The 22,219-nt window shown below is 31.8% G+C and overlaps 2 protein-coding genes across 2 annotated transcripts in view; both read left to right on the top strand.

The window, feature by feature from the left end:
* LOC113516885 (ras-related and estrogen-regulated growth inhibitor-like) overlaps positions 1–5,293 on the top strand; it is a 29,427-nt gene extending 24,134 nt beyond the window's left edge. The window contains exons 5-7 of the mRNA XM_026901375.3: positions 97–291; positions 2,015–2,192; positions 2,850–5,293. Of these exons, the coding sequence (XP_026757176.1) occupies positions 97–291; positions 2,015–2,192; positions 2,850–2,953 (477 nt within the window). The 3' untranslated portion in view covers positions 2,954–5,293. The remainder of the gene's footprint in view (positions 1–96; positions 292–2,014; positions 2,193–2,849) is intronic.
* Positions 5,294–10,866: 5,573 nt separating this feature from the next.
* On the top strand, positions 10,867–19,329 carry LOC113517099 (class E basic helix-loop-helix protein 23). The gene is made up of 4 exons (XM_026901658.3): positions 10,867–11,069; positions 13,689–13,785; positions 15,426–15,565; positions 17,266–19,329. The coding sequence occupies exons 1-4, from the start codon at positions 10,867–10,869 to the stop codon at positions 17,408–17,410; spliced, it is 585 nt and encodes a 194-aa protein (XP_026757459.1). The 3' UTR covers positions 17,411–19,329.
* The last annotated feature ends 2,890 nt before the right edge of the window (positions 19,330–22,219 follow it).

The raw sequence follows: 22,219 nt of genomic DNA on the forward strand, positions 1-22,219 counted from the left end.
ATTTATAATTCAATAAACGTAATCAAAATATGTAAATTATTGATAAATTTTATTTAAGATGAGTTTAATAACATCGCTTATCTAATCTTGTTACAGATTCAATGGGCAGATGCTTGCTTGCTAGTATACGCAGTAACAGACCGCAATAGTTTTGAATATGCAACACAAGTACTAGAGGCGCTGAAGAGGACTCCCACCAACGGTAGTCCAGCACACACGCCGGCCAGCACGCCTGCTAACATGCCCCTCGCCCTCTTAGGAAACAAGACGGACCTGGATCACTTACGACAAGTAAATAAACTATTACTACTCATATAAGAATACCAAAGTCTAGTGTCAAAAGTTTCTAGGCTGCTTTTGTTATACACAAAAGCGTTCGACGTGGTTTATCCAAAACAGCTTTACGTGGTCTCCGAAGCACGAAACAAGTAATGGTTATTTTTAAATGATCCAAATATTACTTTTTAAAATTCAAACGACGAAGACAGGATTCGATCTTGGAATCGCAGTCAAGCGTTGTCCAACTGAGCTGTCTCAATTTTGTTAGTAAACTTATACCTAAAAGTACTTTAAAAGTTACCATCGATTCTAAGTTTAGATCAGAATTTCACGAGATTTGTGGTATCATCATATTAGCCGTTGACTGTCCACTGCTGAATATAGTTCCCCCCCGGTTTTGCCAGTAGTTGCTACGCTTAACAATCGAGTTGACAACTGCAGTTAGGCTTTTGGTAATGTTTTAAGAGGAACGCTGCTGTCCATTCTTCGAACATTAATTTCCCATACGATACCCGCGGAAAAGGATGGGGTGACACATTCTATGCAGAGACCACATGGCAATATTCGACTATAAAATAACATTTTTCCAAATTCAAATCCTAGACAGAACCTAACAAAAAACAGCGTTTCCAAACACGTAATCGATAATCGTAAACGATCTGCGTCACCGCTCTGCAGAGTACGGGCCAGCCCCAGATGCGTTCTCGCCATATTAACAAATAGGCTGCATTCTTTCTACATGAACCATTGCGTTGTGTTGCATATCGAAAGAATCCAGCTATAATTAATTTGTAAAATATAATATAATTGTAATAATTTGTAAAATATAAAAAGTGGATCCTAGTCCTAGTAACCTTAGTAAAGAATTATATTATTATTAAAAAGAAAATTTACAGTTAATATTAATTGCTTAAAAACTTGCACTAGTTAGGTACTTACATTATAATCCACTCAGACAGCGATAATTTCGTTCAGTTGAAACGCAAAACTCTAAATACAACAGTTCTTAGTACTCATATTTAAACATTTACAATTTGTATTGACCTTGATTATTTAGAAACTTGAAGTGTAATGCTGATGGTAGATGTCCATCATCTTTTTAAATGCCAGACCAGGTTTAATAATAAAAGAGTCTATTATGATAATGCATTGGTTATAAACACGTTTGCGTTGTATGTTTTGTAAAAAAAATATATGCATTATTTGCCTGCCATTGTCCGTAAATATCAACTGAGTTATATGATACGAGAGATTTCAGGCCTCAAACTTCTGACACTGTTAGTTGTGAAAACAATAGTGCCTGTGTGACACTGTTAGTAGAATACTAGTATGAACAATGTTATAATGTAGCTATTTATACGGTAACGAACAGATAGTTTCCAGTTCCCACAATAGACAGTCACTTGGAACCCATTCGAACATAGACATTCATATCTCTGGGGCTCTTGTTTTCCATTGAATGCCTGCCAGTTTGTGGACGTGTTGAATTTTGAAACTTCAATAGAGGAGAATAGGGGTAACTTTGCTATGTCAATTTTAACAATACGAAATACTAATCTGCAAAGTAAAGATTTCAAAGAAATTTACATACAAAATATTCTTAAAATTAATCTTGAAAATAAAGTTGTTAACAGATAAGAACAAATACACAATAATTTAAATATAATTACTTTAATTAGAACTTGTATTAAGCATAAATGTTTCAATTAACAATATATCCATATTTTTTTCGTAGGTGTCTACAAAGGAGGGCCAAACCGTAAGCGCAGCGCATGGCGCCTTATTCAGCGAGGCGAGCGTGGCTGACAACTCTGGCGATCTCTACCGCTGCGTTGATCGCCTCCTCGCAGAAGTGCGGACACCGCAGCGCACGCGTAAATTCTCCGTCACAAAAATGCTCGGCTCACTTATAGGTAAAACAGTCGTTATAAATTGACCTCATAGAAGTTATAATTATTTATAAGTACAAGTGCTAAGAAACGAGTAAAAATATAACTACTCCTTTTATCACGCGTGGAAAAACATCCGTGCCTAAGTGGAATGTTAACATACATATATATACATATAATAATATTTTGTTTAATATAAATTAAAGGTCTCATAAAAATGTCAAACGCCTTATAAATCTTTTATTATATTTTGGCTATTGAGGTGTTTTGTTTTTTTTCTTTTGCACTAAATTTTTTTTTTAATAAGTGTGTAAATAATTATTGTAATATTGTGTAATGACTGTTATTTTTTTTATACGACTTACAATGGCAAACAAGCTGACGGTCCACCTGATGGAAAGTGGTAACCATCGCCTATAGACATGAGCAATACCATGGACATAACAGTACACACACATACTGTTTCGCCCATGATACCCGCCATGCGTTGCCATTCCTGAGGACTCAGATGTTATTCTGTACCCTGTAAATTCACGCCATATCCCACCCTTCAAACCGAAACACAGCCATGCAAATACAACTGCTTCACGGTAGAAACACGAATGGGACAGAGGTACCCAAGCAATCGACTTTTGTACAGTCTCCCTCTGGTCTGTGTCTCACTATAAGGAACTATTGCAGGTGGAGCCGCCAACAACAACCTAGGCAACCGCAGCGGGTCGGTGGTGGCGTGCCCGCGCGTGCCGACGCCGACGCGGCCCCCGCTGGCGGCGGCGGCGCCCTGACCGCCCGCGGCGCCCGCACACCGAGCGCGCTGATGCCTCGCCGGCGCCGGCGCCATGTGGCTCGCCTGCCTGCCCGTGCCCGCTCGGTTCGCCGCGCCCACGCCGCTCTCCGCTGCCATATGAACTCACGCCTATATGCAGTCGCTCACTATCGTGCTCGCCTTCCCTTCGCGTCGAATCTATTCCACATATTATAATTTGACGCTTGTGACATAACGTCGAGTACATTATGACTTTTGTGTATCACAATGGCGGTCCTCTCTCACCAAAGGTTTAAGTGTAGATAGTTTAAGTTAGCTGTAAGAACGCAATGCATTATTTCGGTTTGATGTCGCCCGAACGAGTCTAGTATAGTACAATTTTTAATTAATGTATTGTGTCAAATATTAAGAACTGCATCAATTGTTTTGTATATTAAAATCGTTCAATTATAAAATGTTTAATGTTTGAGTAAATATTGACAATAATTGCTGTATGTATGTGTCAGTTGTCATGAAAGTATACTATGTCATTACTCAATCTAATATTAAGTGCCAAAAGTTCAATGTTTACAAAAATATTATGTACCTACGGTTCGTTATATTAATAAAAAAAATATTTATAAAAAGAATCAAATATATTAAAATATTGTAAACCAATTACCTCTAGGTACATTTCAATATTGGAGTGCATTTCTGAAAAGTGACACATGTACATAATGCAGAATTAACTTTAATTATAAAAATGAGTTATTTTTTATAATTGCGCTATGGTACTGAAATATGGATATCACCTATGTAACATGGCCTACTTGTGTACTTTTTATCAGTTTTCTACTACATTATACACTTTTTATAAAATGTAGCCGATGTAACATAAGTGTTGCTTGATTCATTACATTTACTAATTAATTGTATAAACGATGCCCTTGAAAAAGATCAGAGGTTTGGTAATTATTACAATACAACAAAATAAAATTAACAATACATTTAATAACTAGTCAATCCAGTAAAATATACAAATGGGGAAAAATATGGATAAGAAAGCAGGAATACAATAAAATAAAAACCTTATTAAGATTAATCTGACAACCTCTAATCTTGTATCATAATTAATACGATTTAAACAATTGCAGGCCTAATGCATTTCGAATCTAATATAATTAGAATTTTTAAAGGATTTTTATGAAATTTACAACTTCTAACTTGTCTAATGTTTAGAAATCTCTTTGCTACATTATTTATACAAAACAACAGCTGTCGTACAGTACGTTATAATGTTATTATGTTACCTACATTTCTATACTATTTATAAAATATTAGTCATCTTCTAGTCATAGAATAAGGGCTGTGAAAACTAAACATGTGGATGTATAGAAAATTGTACATAATAATGAAAAACAAAGTAGTGGTACTGAAGTAAGGAAAGAAGAAGAGGAAATGAAACTGTAATTGTCACATAAATAATTTATATCTGATATTCGCGACGAATCTTAAACTCTTTACCTAAACTATTATCCAAATTATTACAAAATTTGCACTTTTTTTTTAATTGTATGGAACCTATATTAGGAATAGCAGTTCATTAATATGTAAAATTTATGATATTGTAGAAAAATAAACACTTTGTTAACATCAAGACACATTCAAAAGAAATAGTAAAATTGTCTGTAATTTTAATAAATTAAAATACAGAACTAATAGGAAATACATTTTCTTAAAATGTCTTATAAACGAAAAATGAGACACATATAGATTTTTTCCAACTATTAAGTACATTGAATTATCACACGGACGGTTTACGTTTTTACAAACTGCACAGACTAAGTTATTTCCACGGATAAAGAAAGTAGTATTTCCCACTGTGCTTATTGAGAACCTGCTACGAACTTCTGTATTTTAGTCAAATTTCCTCGAATAGACACCTATTCGTTAATACCGTTATATTTTGATAGACAAAACATTAAGCAGGGGACTGTTTATCGTCTGTGCAGTCTACGCTACTCTTTTTAATTTTATATAGGGTACATGAAAATATTCTTAAGACATGCGCAGACTACGGGCATTTAGTATGTGTAGAAAAAAATCTTACGTGTAACTTGGACAGATACGTGTGCATACAATTCAATGTGTTCTATTATAAAAAATTAAATTGCGCTAAATTACTGTCCGTCGTCTGCGCAAGCCTTTATACTCCGGTTATAGTGCTGAGCATTTATGAATCGGTGGTAAGGTACGTTGTATATGTCGATAGATAGTTGTTAAGAAGACTAAAATGAAGTCGGAACTGATTGGAATAAGTTGTAAATAATTTTGAATTGACTAGCTTTAATATTATTAAACGTTTCATAATATAATAAAATGGCATTTTTTTTTATTACACCTAACATTACATTACCTTACGTATTCGTTATTCTATACTATGAACCTGTACTTCTAATCAGACATATTTCTTTGCTAGGCCCTCTTACAATATTTTCATACTCATAGGTATCTCTTTTTCCAGTTGGCTTATATATTTTTACAACAGAATTTGTTCATACCAATCTAAAATAATTTGTTGTGAATAAAAATGCATTTATATCAGGTACCTAGGCTTTAATGGCATTAATTTCATGTCAGATTTACCACTATGAAATAACCTCTAGTTGTATGATAGATAAAATATTTTGGTTTCGTGAAACATATTGTGCATATTAGGAAATTACACATTTACAACACACGGAAGTGTTGATAAAATTAATGTTGTGAAACTAAAAATCTAGTAAATTAATGAAATACAACTTTAGACAGATCTGACGAGATTCGAATCCACAACTCTCAGCTAGCAGAAACGAGTGCAACCAAATGGCAAACTATATTATTTTCTAATAAATAAAATTAGTACAGGCATTACAAAATATTTATAAATTTAATGTCAATGATCAATAGAATTTATAAAAAATAGTAATTATATTAAGTAACTACACAATAATGTGACATATATTCGCGAACATTCAAAACGTAGAATGAACTTCCTGCCGAAATTTTCCTAGATTCTTTTAAAAAAATGCTACTTCCTAAGCCACTGAGTTAGGTTGACTGGAAGAAATCTCTTTTAGAGATAAATAAAAAGTTTACGTCAGCCAATATGACAAATTTTTCAATCTTTTTTTTATGAGGTTGATAGATAAGGTTGAAGCAGGTCACCTGGCACATCATGACGAACTCAATATATCATACATCAATTATGATGGTTTTCAGGTCGAACGGGGAGTTCGACCTGAATATGGGTATATTTTATATTGGGACAATTAAACCCCCATTACTAACAATCCCTTTCCCCCTTCAAAAAGGGTAGGTACACATAATTCACGCGCATGGGATATCCTGTTGTTACAGGCATCCATAAACTACGGTTACCATTTAAGACAGGCCGTAAGCTTGTTTGCCACCATAGTACTTTAAAAAGTATTTACCTTATAAGTGACCTATGATCATACGTGATGGATCATTTGACCTTTTAGTTGCATAAAAAAAACCCCTAGAAAAGTAATAAAACTACACCCACAAACATAACTATCAGTAGTTACTTGTATTTCTCGAATAGGCCGGACTACCGGGAAATGTAAAAATAGACGCATGCCTTTTGTGTTTTGGTTATTGCTAACTGCAAAAGCACGCGCTAAAATATAATCTGATTATAACAACGAACAGAAATTATGGGTCATTCATATTCATATAAATATCTACGTATAAATTTCATTTCAATAAAATTATTTGAATAACATTTCCATTCATAAAAATGTTCACGTTCATAATAAAAAATTTAGGCGAATTAAGAACCTATGATTTTATAGTTTGTTAGCTAACTGCCCAATAAATTTAAAGATAAGGACGGGTGAATGGTATTTTTTTATGATTCAAAAAGAATATCATAATATTGAATTTATAAAGTATTCACTTGAAGTATTTAAGCGTGAACACATTCCAGATATTAAATTTTATAAAAACAACGTGCCACGATTAAAAAAATAACGAGGAAACAGTGATACTTACCATACAACTCATTTTCTCACAATACTCTTTTCAGAGAATTACTCCAAATTTGGATAAACATTTTTGCATGTAAGTATACATTAACACGTTAATATATTTATTTAATTTTTTTATACTTACATAAACAATACTACCGTGCGCGTGCCGGATAATAACAATACATCCCAATTGCTTCAAATACATATTTCAAAACATATTTCCTTGTTTGGTAAACAAATTGCCTACTCTCGTACTAATATTTGCGTTTTCCTCGAGTTATTCGAGTAACAATAAACATAAGAAATTCCATTACTTCTCTTTATAAATTATCATCAATCTAAACGTGAGCTTCTAAAACCACTACAAAATGATAAATGGAGATGTTTATACTTCCAATTCAGTAACCCACTCGTTGAATCGTCCTACCTATACATTTTATTATTATTATTTATAAACGAGTAGTCACGGACACTGATTTACGAATGTATCTTTGTTTACCCCACAAACAATAAAGTTTTCATTCATTCATAAATTTATTATCTACTCGTGTTTCTTTATTACCAAAATATGAATCGAGTTTATTACCTGTTTAATATATGAATTTGTAGACTACCAACCTCTTTCAACCCTACATAGTTGTAGAAAAGTAAATAGTGACGTTCTTGACAATCTTCTTGTCTTAGCAATTTTATGTAACTATAATTTGTATCGCGACTTATTATATCTGGATTTATTTACTGTAAATATAATTCATTATACAATCTCGTACTAAATTTTTCTTTCTCTCACTCCTTCTGAATCTATATATATAAATATCATCAAGCCCACATCTACACCTCTACACTGGTGACCCCGACGTGATTTGAATACGCAACCTTCTGATAACAACCTCTACAAATTTTATATTTTGCTTCGGAAAGAGGAACTTCAATCATGACAAAATTAATATACTACAACAACCAACAACAACTGTCAACAACTACAAGTATATATAGATGAGTTGGCGATTCTATCTGTATATTTTTCTTATGAAGAAATTCAACCATACAAACGAAAGAAGTTTCTCTAATCTCCCTCCTATAACAACTATTTTATGTATTTATTTTTTCACTATAAAGAATAGTACATTATTGAACAAAATATCGATTACCAACTAGTGTATCATTTGATCGCGGACTAAATGCGGAGGCTTGTCAAGTACAAATACAACTTCGTCTGAAAGCTTCTACATAACAGATATTGGAAAACATCTTTTAGGGTTTCATACCACACAGAATTTGTAACATAATACATCATCGAGTATTTATTTATTTCATACTATAATTGTTGAAGTAATATATATTATTTTTATTTATCGAACATTTAAATAAAAAACAAAAATATTTTCACGTCTCATCTATATTTTTACTACTCAATAATTATTGAATGGACAATTACGTGCATATTTAAGTTCTCATGATTCTATTTTGTGGTTCATATGAAAGAGACTTAGATTATAGTTATATTATGTATCCATACATATGCTTTTCCAAAAACAGGTAAACTTTTTTATCTCTATGTGCGGGAATAGAGATAGCATAATGTACATTTATTACTCAGTAAAATTGTTACGAATATATTTAAAACAAAAAAATAGGCAGTGCATAATGTTTGGTAATAAAGCTAATTGTTAGTCATTACTTTATGTCTAAGTATAAACATAAAATATGTATTCATATTTAAATAATTGAAAATAACCACTATTTTTTTTATAATTATTACCTACGTGTATATTATTTTGTAAGCAATATGAACATATGTGTATGCGCGTTTTGTTTTGATTTAAAATAAGTATATCTCAAGATTTTGTCATCCGATCATAAAATTTTCTAACAAAATTTTGACTCATTTTTATATTCAATGCTCTATCTATATAATGTAAGAAAAAATAATTCTAATTTAAAACCAAAATGAAAAATATTTTATTTTCAACCGACTTAAAAAAGAAAAGGTTCTTAATTTGATTCTATTGTTTTTATGATTATTACTTTATAGCTCCATCAGTTCTAAACCCATTTGGATTTTTTTTTATCCGAAAGAATATAGAATGAAAGGATCAGTTCAAAAGTTTCATTTTTAGATCAAAAAGAAAATACGAGTAAAGATAGATAAAAATATGCACTAACGTAAATGCTACTAAATTTCCATATTTATATATTACTATACTTTATACGTGGTATTTACTACCTTTACCTACTTCTAAAATGTAATCATCACAAACCTAATTCCACATCTGCAGTCGAGGATTACTCGTATACTATCGGACACCGGATCACCTAAGGAGTCATTGCCCCCGCTCCATTTACGGCTACCCAGTGCCAAACAATTTAATAGGTTAGTGAAGTTTTTATCGCTGTCTCATCATCCTAGAATAAATTATTTTGAATCTTATAAATCATCTCTGGAATGTTATTTTATGAGGATATAATATACTCGTATGAACGTTGAAATGTAAAACGTACTTATAACAAACTAAAATTCACGATAATATTTATAAAAATTAATAATATTAGATTTCCTTGTTTCCACTGCCACGTCCAGTAGGTCGAGCAAGTTCCTTATTCTCAAAACCTTTCCTCATACCACCTCATGCTATAGTGGATCATTTACGATTCATGCGGCTAGACTATGGAACTCTTCCACTGTATATTGGCAGAAGTAAAAGATAATATTATATACACATACATATATAGGTTATGTATTTTGAATGCAAGTATATACTTTGTATTTAGGTAAGCATATTTATTGTTTGGTCTTCTTATTGCACGCACACTGCGCGCTGGTAATTAATGCTCCTTTCTATCCGGGTTTGCTGGAAGAGAACTCTTACTTAAGCTTAAGCTTAAAGACTTGAGCTCGCCTATTGTAAATCTTTATTTTAAATAAATTAAATTGTATGAATGTATTTTTTTTGTGTAAATATGAATAAAATTGAACAGCTTTTGCTAATTTTTTTATTAATTATTGATATTTTTTATTTTGGACATTAAACAAAGTAAGTTGATCATTCCCAAAAGAAATTTCTCAATTTATTAGAATATTTTTCGATTATGTCACGCGACTTAGTGGCCTGTCCTAAACAAAGTTTTATAATTGTTTTTGAGATTAATTAATAATTTTGTGACGATTGAAGTTACCGTTTTTGAAGTCAAATGTTGAAATGTTTTTACATCTTGATATATCCTATAGATATAGCATGTCATCTATAGGAATGGCAACGTATGAAGAGTATCATAGACGACACAAAATACTCTGTTATGTCCATTTAAGTCTATACGTGACGGTTACCATTTTCCATCAGGTGGGTCGTAAAGCTTGTTTGCCATTTTAAAAATGCTTAAGAAAAATGTAAATATTCTTCGAAACAAGCCTTTATATCATCTATGATATCTCGTCGTTTATCGATGCGTTTTTAATTTAAGTCGCTTTTTTGCGTAATTATATAATTGTTCTTGTTAAAATTTTATTACAATTACATTAAAATAATGAAATAGGTGTTCTTTGACACCTGTGCCTAACAATCTGAAGTTAAGGTGAAGAAAATAAGTAAATACTTTTAATTTATCAGTATTTAGTTTTTAATTATTAGTAAACGTTAAAATAATAAAACATGATATTCGCTAATAGATGTTGCACGCGTATAGAAGTAAATCACAATCACATTTCGGAACAATGCTCTGTGGCGAGATGAGAGAAGGGTGCGCGCCCCAGCTGCGTGCCCCGATCGATCTGTGGACCGCGTCAACATCCACTACGCTCTGCACTGTCTGTCAACGCGGTTCCAAATTCAAACGTGCCGTTCAAAATTTCGAAAAATTTCAATTAATAAAAAGTAGTGGTCTCGTAATTGCCAGTGTGATGTGTTAACTTTTTTAAAATATGGAGGGGCGAAGGACTTGGGATGGCGTGCCGCTGGGAGAATCACATTCACCACCACAGTCGGTGCCGGGCCGAAGAACTCCTTTGGGGGCTGTCGGTCTTGGTGGGTTCTACATGCAAGGTGGAGCACCTCCGCCCCCTCCACAACACTGTTATCCGACTGATGAAAATCAACCAGAACCCGGAACCAGCTATGCTCAAAGGTTACTACTATATCTAAGTATTGTTTATATAGAAATAAAAGTTCATGTGTATACAGTATAATTGCCAATTGACGTATAAGTACGTGCTAAAAGAATATAGTTACCTAATGTCATAAATATTACCATAATCCGATTATACTTACATAAATATTTATGTATATTCATATAACCTATTTGTATGTTCTTCATAATTTGATCATGCGCAGTATAAATATTAACGACAACACTAACTTAACCCTTCAGTGATACTTTAACAAACTTAAAAACTGTGTGTAAATATTTGAGTATTCAATTTTAAATCGTTTCATCATTGTATACTCGTATACATTCAATTTATGAAGAAAGTTATAAAATGGTATTATATTACTTCTTAGCAAACTAATATATTTTACTCATACATTAATAATATTACCAATATATTATAAATAACATATAATTAATAACAATTATTATAAATAACAAATAATATATTAACAATTTCGGGAAATGTTGTATCTGCACGATCAAAGCGTTTTTTTTGTTATCTACGCGGTAATTTAAACAAAATCTTATAACTCATTATTACGTAAAATTTTGAAATCAACATTAGTCGTACCTATAGTAAATTTACCATATGCACACATGTTAGGAATAATAAACTAGGTATATATAAATACTCAATCCACGATGCACCATCTGCGCACAATAGTAAAAAGACCGGCTCCCCTGCCCGCCCCTTGTACAAGTTCGCGATACGCATTGACCATGATTTTCATTAGTATTACGAACACAGATCTATAAACTGTACAGAAATGACATTCCAAAACATTAAATTATTTTGTTAAAATAGAAATGGTAATTTTTAATTTTACTTAACGATATTATGGTAATGTAATCGGAAAAATGTAAGGATATTTTATATTATAATTGTATTAAAGAATATTGTTTTTTTTTAATAGAAACGTCAGACGTCTCATAAACCTATTTTAGTTATTGAACTGTTTTGTCCCTTTATTTTCTGCTACAGTCTCGATTTGAAATAAAGTGATAAAACAATTCAATAGATAAAATAGTTTTGTAGGGTACCCCTTATTCATAAAAACTAATACCTACTATTAGTTTTTATGAATAAAGGGGTAAAAATATGCTCACGTGCATACACGTTTTAAGATTACAATGTTAATTGCTTACATATAACAATATTTTATGTCAAAAGGCTCGTTTGCGTACACGTCAAAAGCAAATCAAACTTAAAAATTGCCATATAGTCTTAAGGCTGAATATTTGATGCCTTGCCCTTTTTTCGACAAACGTACCTATTTTATCCTAACCGAATTAACCAATCATTACCGAAGTTTAAAAAAAAAAAAACAGAAATATTAAAAAATACGATTTATAACAATCACGATGACCTTGTATAAATACAATACAGAATTAACTCGGTACTAGTATCCGTCCAATATCTAATTAAAACATTAGAATACAACAATAGAATAAATCATGAGTCGTGTCCTGTCTAGTAAAGTTAAAGGTTTACCGTCAACTTACACCCCTACGTCCCCCATTGTCACACAATCTCATCCATTGTTCACCAAGAGTTATTTGCCACTTGTTCCGCTCTATGATGCCACAACCCCTTCTTATATGATTAACGACCTCACCTCCTGGCTATTTACTATATCATATAATGGACAAAACTAATTTTTGTATTTTATGTCTCATAGTTCACTTTATCTCGTACGTAAAATTACACATTTACATCAATTACAAATATATCCCAATCTTTCCAAAAAAAGTTTTTTTTTTTTTTACAGTAACTAAACAAGTTAATATAATGATAAACAATAAGTTGTTTAATAGACTAATTATATTTAAAATATATAAATTTAGTATACGAAATTGTATCCTTAAGTTGATTATATTGCTTCGCAACGAGCAGCAACATCTATCATCTCAAATAAGTACAGTACCAATGTAGGAATATATCTTACTTATTTCGAAAAGGATTATCAAAGTCTGTTCAAAGTTGGCGTTGTAATGGCGTCATCATCATCTCAGTGATTATCTGCTCATTGCTGAACATAGGCTTCCCCTATAGACTACCCCAAAAATGAAATATAGCCCTGAAACACCTGCATCCCCTAACTTCTAATGCATTTGAAGTCGTAACTCACGAACGAATTTTTTTTACTTTGATGTCATCTTAAAACAATAGACATATTTAAGAGAGGGGAGGGGCTGAATAAGCCGTGCTCACCCCAGAATTGTTTGATGCTCAAGCTAAGATCCGAGCCAAGCTTTTTCTGTAAGTCAAAAACGTATGAGAGTACATATACGCATTTTTTGGCTCCTCGACCAGGCTCCCCCTGCAAAATAATCTTAAATATGCCGATGTTTAAAATAAATTATATATTTTTATTTATTATAAAAATATTTTACATATTACACATATAATACTGCGTAATAATTTGAATATTATATTAATTTATATGTAATTATATTACTCTGCTCATAATGCCATATCTTTACACAGTATCACGAGATACTTAAACGACATTTCAGTAAACGCTGCATTAATGCAAAAAGAAACATTGAATGCAATAAATAATATTTATGAAAACTATTTCCTAATGTCCACAGACCAATCGGCGAAGGCAAATCGAAACAGAAAATGCGTCAGGGTAAAAGTGTTCGACTGAATATAAACGCTAGAGAACGAAGAAGAATGCATGACTTGGTAAATAGAAAATAATTATATTTTACAGGGGTTTTTATAATTTGCCATTATATGGCATTAAGGGGAGCAAAATTTTGTAATTATAAGTATAGATCAAAATATTTTTTTTTAAACCACAAAAGTAGCAAATAAACATACAATTCGTCTAATGGTAAACGATCACCTTAACCTATGGACACCTGCAACACTAGGGTTGTCTCATGCATGTTGCCGACCCTAAAGAAACCCTAATACATACTTTTTAAAAACCTTCGTCTCCAGTCCGAACCGTAGTCTCTAGAGAAAACCTCAGCAGAAAACTTATTCCACAGCCTGAACATTAAACCACACTGTACGCAACTATTCACGTTCTAGTGTATAAGGATGAATTCCCTGTCGATGGTGAACGGTGCGATAATAAAAGGTAGCTAAAGACATCATTTCAAATAATTCCTCAGAACACAATTCGTTATAGAAACGGTAGTACACACGAAGAGAGGCAAACTTGAGGACGTCGGCAATTCTCATAGCCCGTCGTTGTACTGATTCAAGAGGACGAAGCTAGTATCCAGATACTCTAGCTTACAAATGAGGGCAGTATTCATGAGAAGCCGGACTTACGACTTGTACAATAGTAATCTTTGTGTATACCATTTCGGTCTATTGAACACCCCGACCTTTTTGGACGCCAGCTTGGCTCTGTCTTCAAGATAACCCCGAAACTTAACAGCGCTAGAAATGTCGACATCGAGGATTCCATACTTTTGGAGATGGTAACGAATATGTTCTGGAATTGCGATGAACACGTAGGCTTGTGTCTCAGATGTTAAATTTGACTAAGTTTAGTTGTACCCAATCAGATATTTTAACGAGACTACTCTCGATTACAGACACAAGCTATTTCGCGGTTAGTCTGCGGATCGAGGGATATTCACACCGCTCGTGTAGTATACACTCCCAGAACTATCATCCTCATAAGAATGAATGTCGATCGTAGCTAGCAAAACAATCATCATCGTTATCATATCAGCTATTAACTGACCTCTACCGAATATAGGCTTTCCCCTATTGGGGGATTTATACACAGTAAACCAATATACAGCAAAAATAGCGTTGGAAACAATACAGAGCCTTGCAGGACGACGGCTACAGTTAATCATGATTTTAATACATCTGCTAAACAGAAAGCTGACGATCCATTTACACAATGCCTCAGGAAGTTCTTATGAGGGTAATTTTGATAGAAAACTATTATGCTCAACCCGACCAGAGCTTAGCTATATTTAGACCAACAGCCTACGCCTCATCCTTACTCTCAACGGCAAGAAGTTAACAGTTTGTAGGGCACACCAGAAGATTAGCAGTTGAACGGTTGTGGCGAAAACCTATTGTGATAAAGGTATCAGTGATCGCTCAACAAATCGCAATCCTCTAGGTACTCAAGGAGCTACGTATTGATTACACGCCCCATCACTGGGTAGAAGCAAAGCGACGGCAATAAGCCTATAATTTGAAAAACTGTATACATTTTGCTCCTCAATTATACTGTCACGTAAAATTATATCGAATTTCGTGACGTACTATGAAAAATATAAAAGCACTCAGTAGTTATAAGTATAGTTATGGTAAAAATTACCACAAATTTCTTTTTATATTTACAGAATGATGCACTCGACGAATTACGCAGTGTAATCCCTTATGCACACTCTCCGTCCGTGAGGAAACTCTCCAAAATAGCAACATTGTTACTCGCTAAGAACTACATCCTGATGCAGGCCAGTGCCCTAGAGGAACTGAGGAGGTAAGGTATTAATCACTTAATTATAATTGAACAAAAAATTACATACAAGTACAACTCAGGCATTATTATATAAAAATTCAATATTTTCAAATATACAGAATCTTTGAAGCTAGTTACTTCGAAACTTTCCTTTAAATTTTGATAAAAATACATCACCTTGTAATCATCGCTAACACTGAAAAAAAAAACTTTTTACAATTCAGTCGAATAACATATACATAAAACAATTCAATTAAGAAGTTCTAGTTACAAAAATCGATTGAAAATGGGGTTATTATAAAGTTAATAAACCCATAGACGTATTTAACAAGGTGAGCATGCCCATCCCAAAATTGCATGGTGGCCACCACACGATCAGAAGCGAAGCTTTCGACTATGTACAAAGACTTGTCTCACATTAAAAAAGGTTCATAACCTTTTTAATGGGTCAGCGCCCCTATCACTCTTGATCTTAAATACACCAATTGATAATCCAATTATACGCATAATTAACTATATGGATAGATATATAGACGCTTACGAATTTTTGCGTCTTTAAAGTACCCCCAACTATTACAGTTTCAATCATTCCTAGAAAAATAATGTTGAATGAGTACTAAGTATTTCTAGAAACTATACTTTTGCAAAAGCTTTAATAAAAGATTTATGGATGTTTCAAATGGGTATGAATATAAATCTCTGGGTAAAGCTTTTGTCTCTCATCTTATCTAGGTATAAGTTAATATCTAAAATTCGTATCTCGACAGTATCCTGTGAATTCAATACTCAAAACCGATATTGCTAAATATATATTATTACTGTTGTCTATAAAAATAAAATGTTTGCATAGACTTTAATTGTAATTATGTACAATAAAGACTTTACAATACATAACAATTCTAAAGTAATATATAATTGATATGTATGATAGATATTGATATTACATACGTAAATATATAAGTAGATAACCATGTAAGCCCTGGCATAGAATGAGTCACCCCTTCCTTTTCTGTGGGTGTCGTGAGAAGCAACTAATGGTAGCGTCCCTTTTAAAACAAGCCTGGCTGCGGTTGTCAACCCGCCTGCCATACGTAGCAACTACTAGCAAATTTCCCTTTATGGGGAAGGCTAATGTTCAGCAGTAGACAGTTAATGGCTGAAATTATATTATAATTAAGGAAAGATTTTTGAATAATCTCAAAAAAAACTGATCTCATATTCTTTCACCTATAGAAAACTACATTATCAATGAAAGACATGGGTTGTATTTTTTTATTTGAGATTATCTACCTAAATGGGTAGAGAATCTCAAATAAAATATAGGGTGAATTATTATAAAGACTTATAAGTTTAATATAATGTCTGAAAGAGTCTAACATTCTAATTATATTAGTTACAACAGGTATTAAAATTTAAATATATTTATGTTTCCATATTTATCATAAAGTTGTCTATGATACACGCATAACTTAAAAACTAAAATTTTACGAACTTGCTGTGTTTGTCGTTAACATCAGAATGAAATCATATGTCCAAAATGTTACTGCACTGTGTAGTAACATTGGTACATATACAGGTTCTTCTTTTTTTCGATTCTTTATTCACTTTTAGATAATAAAAAATTAAAAAAAGAAATGATTAGCCACTATTAATGAATACTAACACCAATCTTAAGGAATGTTACGTTAATTAACATATTATATATTATTTTATTCTTTCAGATTAGTAGCGTATCTCCAAGGTACAGCAACAGCAGCAGGCATCGTCCCGCCCACCGGGTTCGACTTAGCAGGCTTCCCAGCGGCTGCCAAGTTATTGCAAGGGCCCCCACCGGGCCCACCGGCACCCCCAGAACCACCATCTTGAGACATGCACATCAAATTGGAACCTTAAAGTTAACAGTCTGCAGACAGTTGTATCTGCTAAGGTAGATTTATACTTAAAATTTGTTATAACAATTAGCTATCGATTTTACCGCAGTGATGTTTAAAGAAAGTTTTATAATGCAACAATATTAAATGGAATATTGTTATGCAAAAAACGGTCACTATTAGTTCCAATTTATAACTGTACAATAAACTTGTTTAGATATTTATTATGAAGTTAATTATCGATGGTTTTTTTTTTTCTAATTCTCCATACACTGTACGTTAATTAGAATTGAAACAGTTTCTATGACTAGAGAAACTAATTCTATACCAAATACAAGTAATAGTCTAATTTTGATTTAATTATTTAGGTTTCTATTATTAAATCTATCTAAATTCAATATAAGAATAATTAAAACTATGTAATATTGTTTAAACTAGGTATGCGTGCAATTATATTAAATATAAATATACTTATAGTAAAGTAAATGATATTTAAACAACAATGGCTCAATTTTATGTTTATAGTTTATATATATATAAATTGTGATTGAAAATAAGTCATTTATATTCAGTATAAATTAATATAATTTATAGTGAAGGTACTTAGTAAGTATTTATAATTTTAAAAATTAAAATATTTTTTCCTAATGTCTGGTTTATTTTCTAATAAAGCTTAAAAATATTCGAAATAATTTAATTATGATTGAACACTTGGTCGTTGCTAAATACAAACTATTATGAGAATGTGATTAAAATTTCGAAATCATATTTCAATAATGAAGTGTGATTGATGCAATTCATAGCAAGCGGCGTTTAAATGAAAATATTGTATTCTGGTCATAGGTGTGTAGTTTGTGTAGATGTAACAGATGTAAAAATAATTTTAATAAACGTACCTATTACAATATATATACTATAATTTATCTTTAAAATAAGTCTGGAAAAGTAAATAACAAATACGGTCTTTATTCGAGTATAAGTATCAAATTGTTTTATATCCACAAATTAAACAAAAACATTGTTTTAATCAGTAAGAAATATTAAATTACTATAACATCAAACTGAATCTCAGCAAAATAAGTTAGACTGAATTAGTCATAATGAGTATACCGAGTTGATACCCACACTCAGTAATAGAAATCTATGAAACTGACTAACGGCACCAAATAGTTTACACAAAATATCAAAATATTTTTTAAAGTTGTATCCTAAATTAATGTGACAGTTGGAAAATGAAGATTTTTTTAATTGTACTCCTCGTAAAAGGTGTTTGATTTCATAAATATTCTCATTGAATATCCACTTGGTATACCCATTATTATTAACTCCATATAATGAATTATAATCGAGTGTAGATCGTTATTTGTTCTTAAGCTTTTTTTAGATTAAATATCTAAAACTAATAGTTTAAACTTTAATTAAGGGGTAAATTATTGACTTATGATCTAGTTAATATAAGTATCTCTCTCTCACCATGAGTCTAGAGAGAACTGTGAATCAATGTGCCAAATCGAAGTAGATAGCAACTTCTTTAGAAGTAAATAGATTATATATGAAACCAAATTGTAAGGTAGTACCGGTTTTTGGAGTATTATATAAAATCTTAATTAATTAGAAGTAAATAATGTTCACGTCCATAATGGTAGCGTAGTTACGAGTATTACCATAATGTTCTTTGCGTCCTTTCAAACACTACTGTAATGTATTTCCTGGTTTGTCTATAGTCTTCATTTATAATTTTTTAAGAATGAACTTTGTGTATCTATTGATATTTGCCTATTGTATGTGTGCTGTTATATACTACATATAAATATATTATATGTATATTTACAAATATTCGTAAATATAGAGAATAATACACAATAGATCCTAAGATTAAGAATTATAAAAATATGAAAAAAATGTGCATATAAAAAAAAAGACTAATAATATTGTAACATTTCAAAATTATTTTAAAAAGCAATAAATTTTAATTAATTCCTCTATTCAGTAAACAAATAATCACACCAATCTATTTTTGTTCCTAACAAAATACACACACGTCCACAAAGAAAAATAAAGTACTAACAAAAAGGAAGAATAATGTTGTTAATACTTTTTCGGTATTTATTAAAAAAAAAAAATTAAAATCGACGTAGTTTTCCAAAATAAAACAATGTTGATTTGATTTAATTCTGTTTTTTTATTACTCAATAAAATAAATGCTTGTCGAGGCCTACATTGGATAATTTTTGTAAATAAAAACATAATTTACCGTATCACGATATGATATTGTATGATTTCACTGTTACGATACAATAGGAAAGCAAAATATAATATACAATATTTCCCCCACGTAAATCAGTTTATAATGTACCATATACCATATGTTAAGTTAGATTATAACTTATCCGTGTACCAAATTTCATTTAAGCCCGCTCAACAGACGAGAAAGAGTTATTACTCTTTCTCATCATCATCGTCATCATCCATCCATACGACTTCGGGAATACGATTATATGGAAAGATTTTCATTAGTCTTCATAAGTTTCCAAATACATTCAAACTCATACCGTGCTTATCCACGATATACTTGCTAATTTTTAAAAGCGTTTCTTCCTAACTGCATATATTTTTCTCTATTGTAACAGTAAAATCGTATAATATCATGATGTCAATTTAAAAATGCTCATAATTTGTGCTGCTATAGCTAATAACGTAAATAATACTGATCTAAGCTGGTCCTAAGAATCTTTGGAAGAAAATTTCGGCCAACACCAATATAGTCTTATAAATTTACATAAAGTATATAGGTACATTAGGTATTAATCTTTTAAAATTGAAAAAAGACACTATTGTAAAGTAGTAATATAATAGATAATAAGTCACATCGGATACGATTATTTAAGTTCCAAAGAATTCGCTGTTATCTAAGTATTATCTAAAGTTTGAACACCTTCCATGTGTTACATAGGAAGTAATAAAACTAAGATTTGAGCCAAAGTAAAATGTGATTGTTATTAGCAATAATATTATTTTATGATTTAACTGAAAATAAAAGTAAGTAAATAATAAAGTGTCCCTGATTATATTTTAATTATACATCAACAACATCACAAACCCTATCGACGTGCCACTGCTGGGTGAAGGTCTCTGTCGTGAAACTACGACAATTAGCTTCATGTAGATCAGATTTTTCAGTAACATTTATTGAAATCGATCGATAGACGATCCCAAGCTCATAAGACCTTAGATCTAAGGTGAGTAAACTTTTCCTCTATAGGGAGGCAAAGTAGAAAAGTGTTCTACCGCTTATATAACGGATTGTGTTCTAAGGAATTCTTTGAAATAATGCTCACTGGCACCCTTTATCGTCACATCGCTCGCTATCGACAAGGAATACATCCTCACACGCTTGAACCTAAATGATCACGTACAGTGCAGTTTGCGCGGTGCGAACGCTCAGGCTGTGGAATGAGCTGCCTGCCAAGATTTTTCCCTATATGGGGTTTTTCTAAAAGGGTATATTAAGATTTCTTCAGTATCAGCAACGCGCACGTGACACGCCTAGTGTTCCAAGCATCTATAGGCTACAGTAACCATTTACCATTAGATAGGTTGTATGCTTGTTTGCCACCTTTGTAGTATAAAAAAAATTTTTACCATGAAAGTGGCAATTTTCCAACATTTTACATATGTATATAATACAATTATGTCCACTTAGTTATAATGAGACAATTATACAGAGTGGGAGGCACAAGACGGTATTCACATAGGTATCCATACCTGGCAACCATTGGCAAACAAAACATCTTTTTATAATATTATTTTTTACGTTGCAGTTAAAGCACAATTAAGAATATCAAACTCTATATTAAATAGTCTGAACTACATATCTCTCAATTCAAACCAGCAATAGAAAAAGCATGTACTATTTTTAGAGCACTACAACATTTAGTCTTGTAGGTTACTGCAAGGTGGCGCTATGTTACGTGTAAGTAGGTAGTATTATCTTTACTATTATAAATTTATATTTTAATAATTAGTGTCTTATTAATTAAGAAGAGCTCATACTAAACGTGATTTACAGGTTTTCCGTTAGATCGATATTAAATATATTATCTAAAAGCAATATAAGAACAACTAATTACGATACCACGTAGATATATGTATAATAGGTAGAGCAGTCGCAATCACAATGACCATCTTACGATATCTCGACATATTTTCCTGTAAACGATCAATCTAGTGCTCTCGTGGAGACGAACTTAACTTCAAACTAAATTCAAAGCATCAAGTCTTTATCGAATAAAATCCTATATAATTTACAATAATGTTCAATAAAAAATAGTATTATTTAACTTGAGACAAATTTTTAATACTTCCTAACAATTATGTATCTATTTTAATGTTTTTTGATGTTTATAACATACCGTAACCCAAGTGTGTTAACTTTATTCCAAAAAGCAGAAAACCCGGTACGAAGTGAATCTCCTATCACTAGGTATTAGCTTTCAACTCCACTGAATATTTGCGCACTAGAAGCGTTGAGGCCTCTCAAGTTGAACCCCGATCCCGCCTGAACACTTTACATTGGTAAACAAATACAAGTATCTAGATAAAGTATGTCATAGAAATACATTGATGAAAGTAGTCCAATCTTTTTTTTTTATTGTTACACTTTTCATAATATACAAAATTGTACTAATCTTGTAATTAATATTTTTTATCACATAAACTGTCATTTTATTTTTTTATCAGACTTTCATAGTCCATAAAAAACTATGCGTCATCCAATACTTTGTCTGAATGTTTTTTGATCCGT

This window comes from Galleria mellonella, unplaced genomic scaffold (genome assembly GCF_026898425.1).
Source record: "Galleria mellonella isolate WM207_F2 unplaced genomic scaffold, CSIRO_AGI_GalMel_v1 utg93, whole genome shotgun sequence".
Classification (NCBI taxonomy): domain Eukaryota; kingdom Metazoa; phylum Arthropoda; class Insecta; order Lepidoptera; family Pyralidae; genus Galleria; species Galleria mellonella.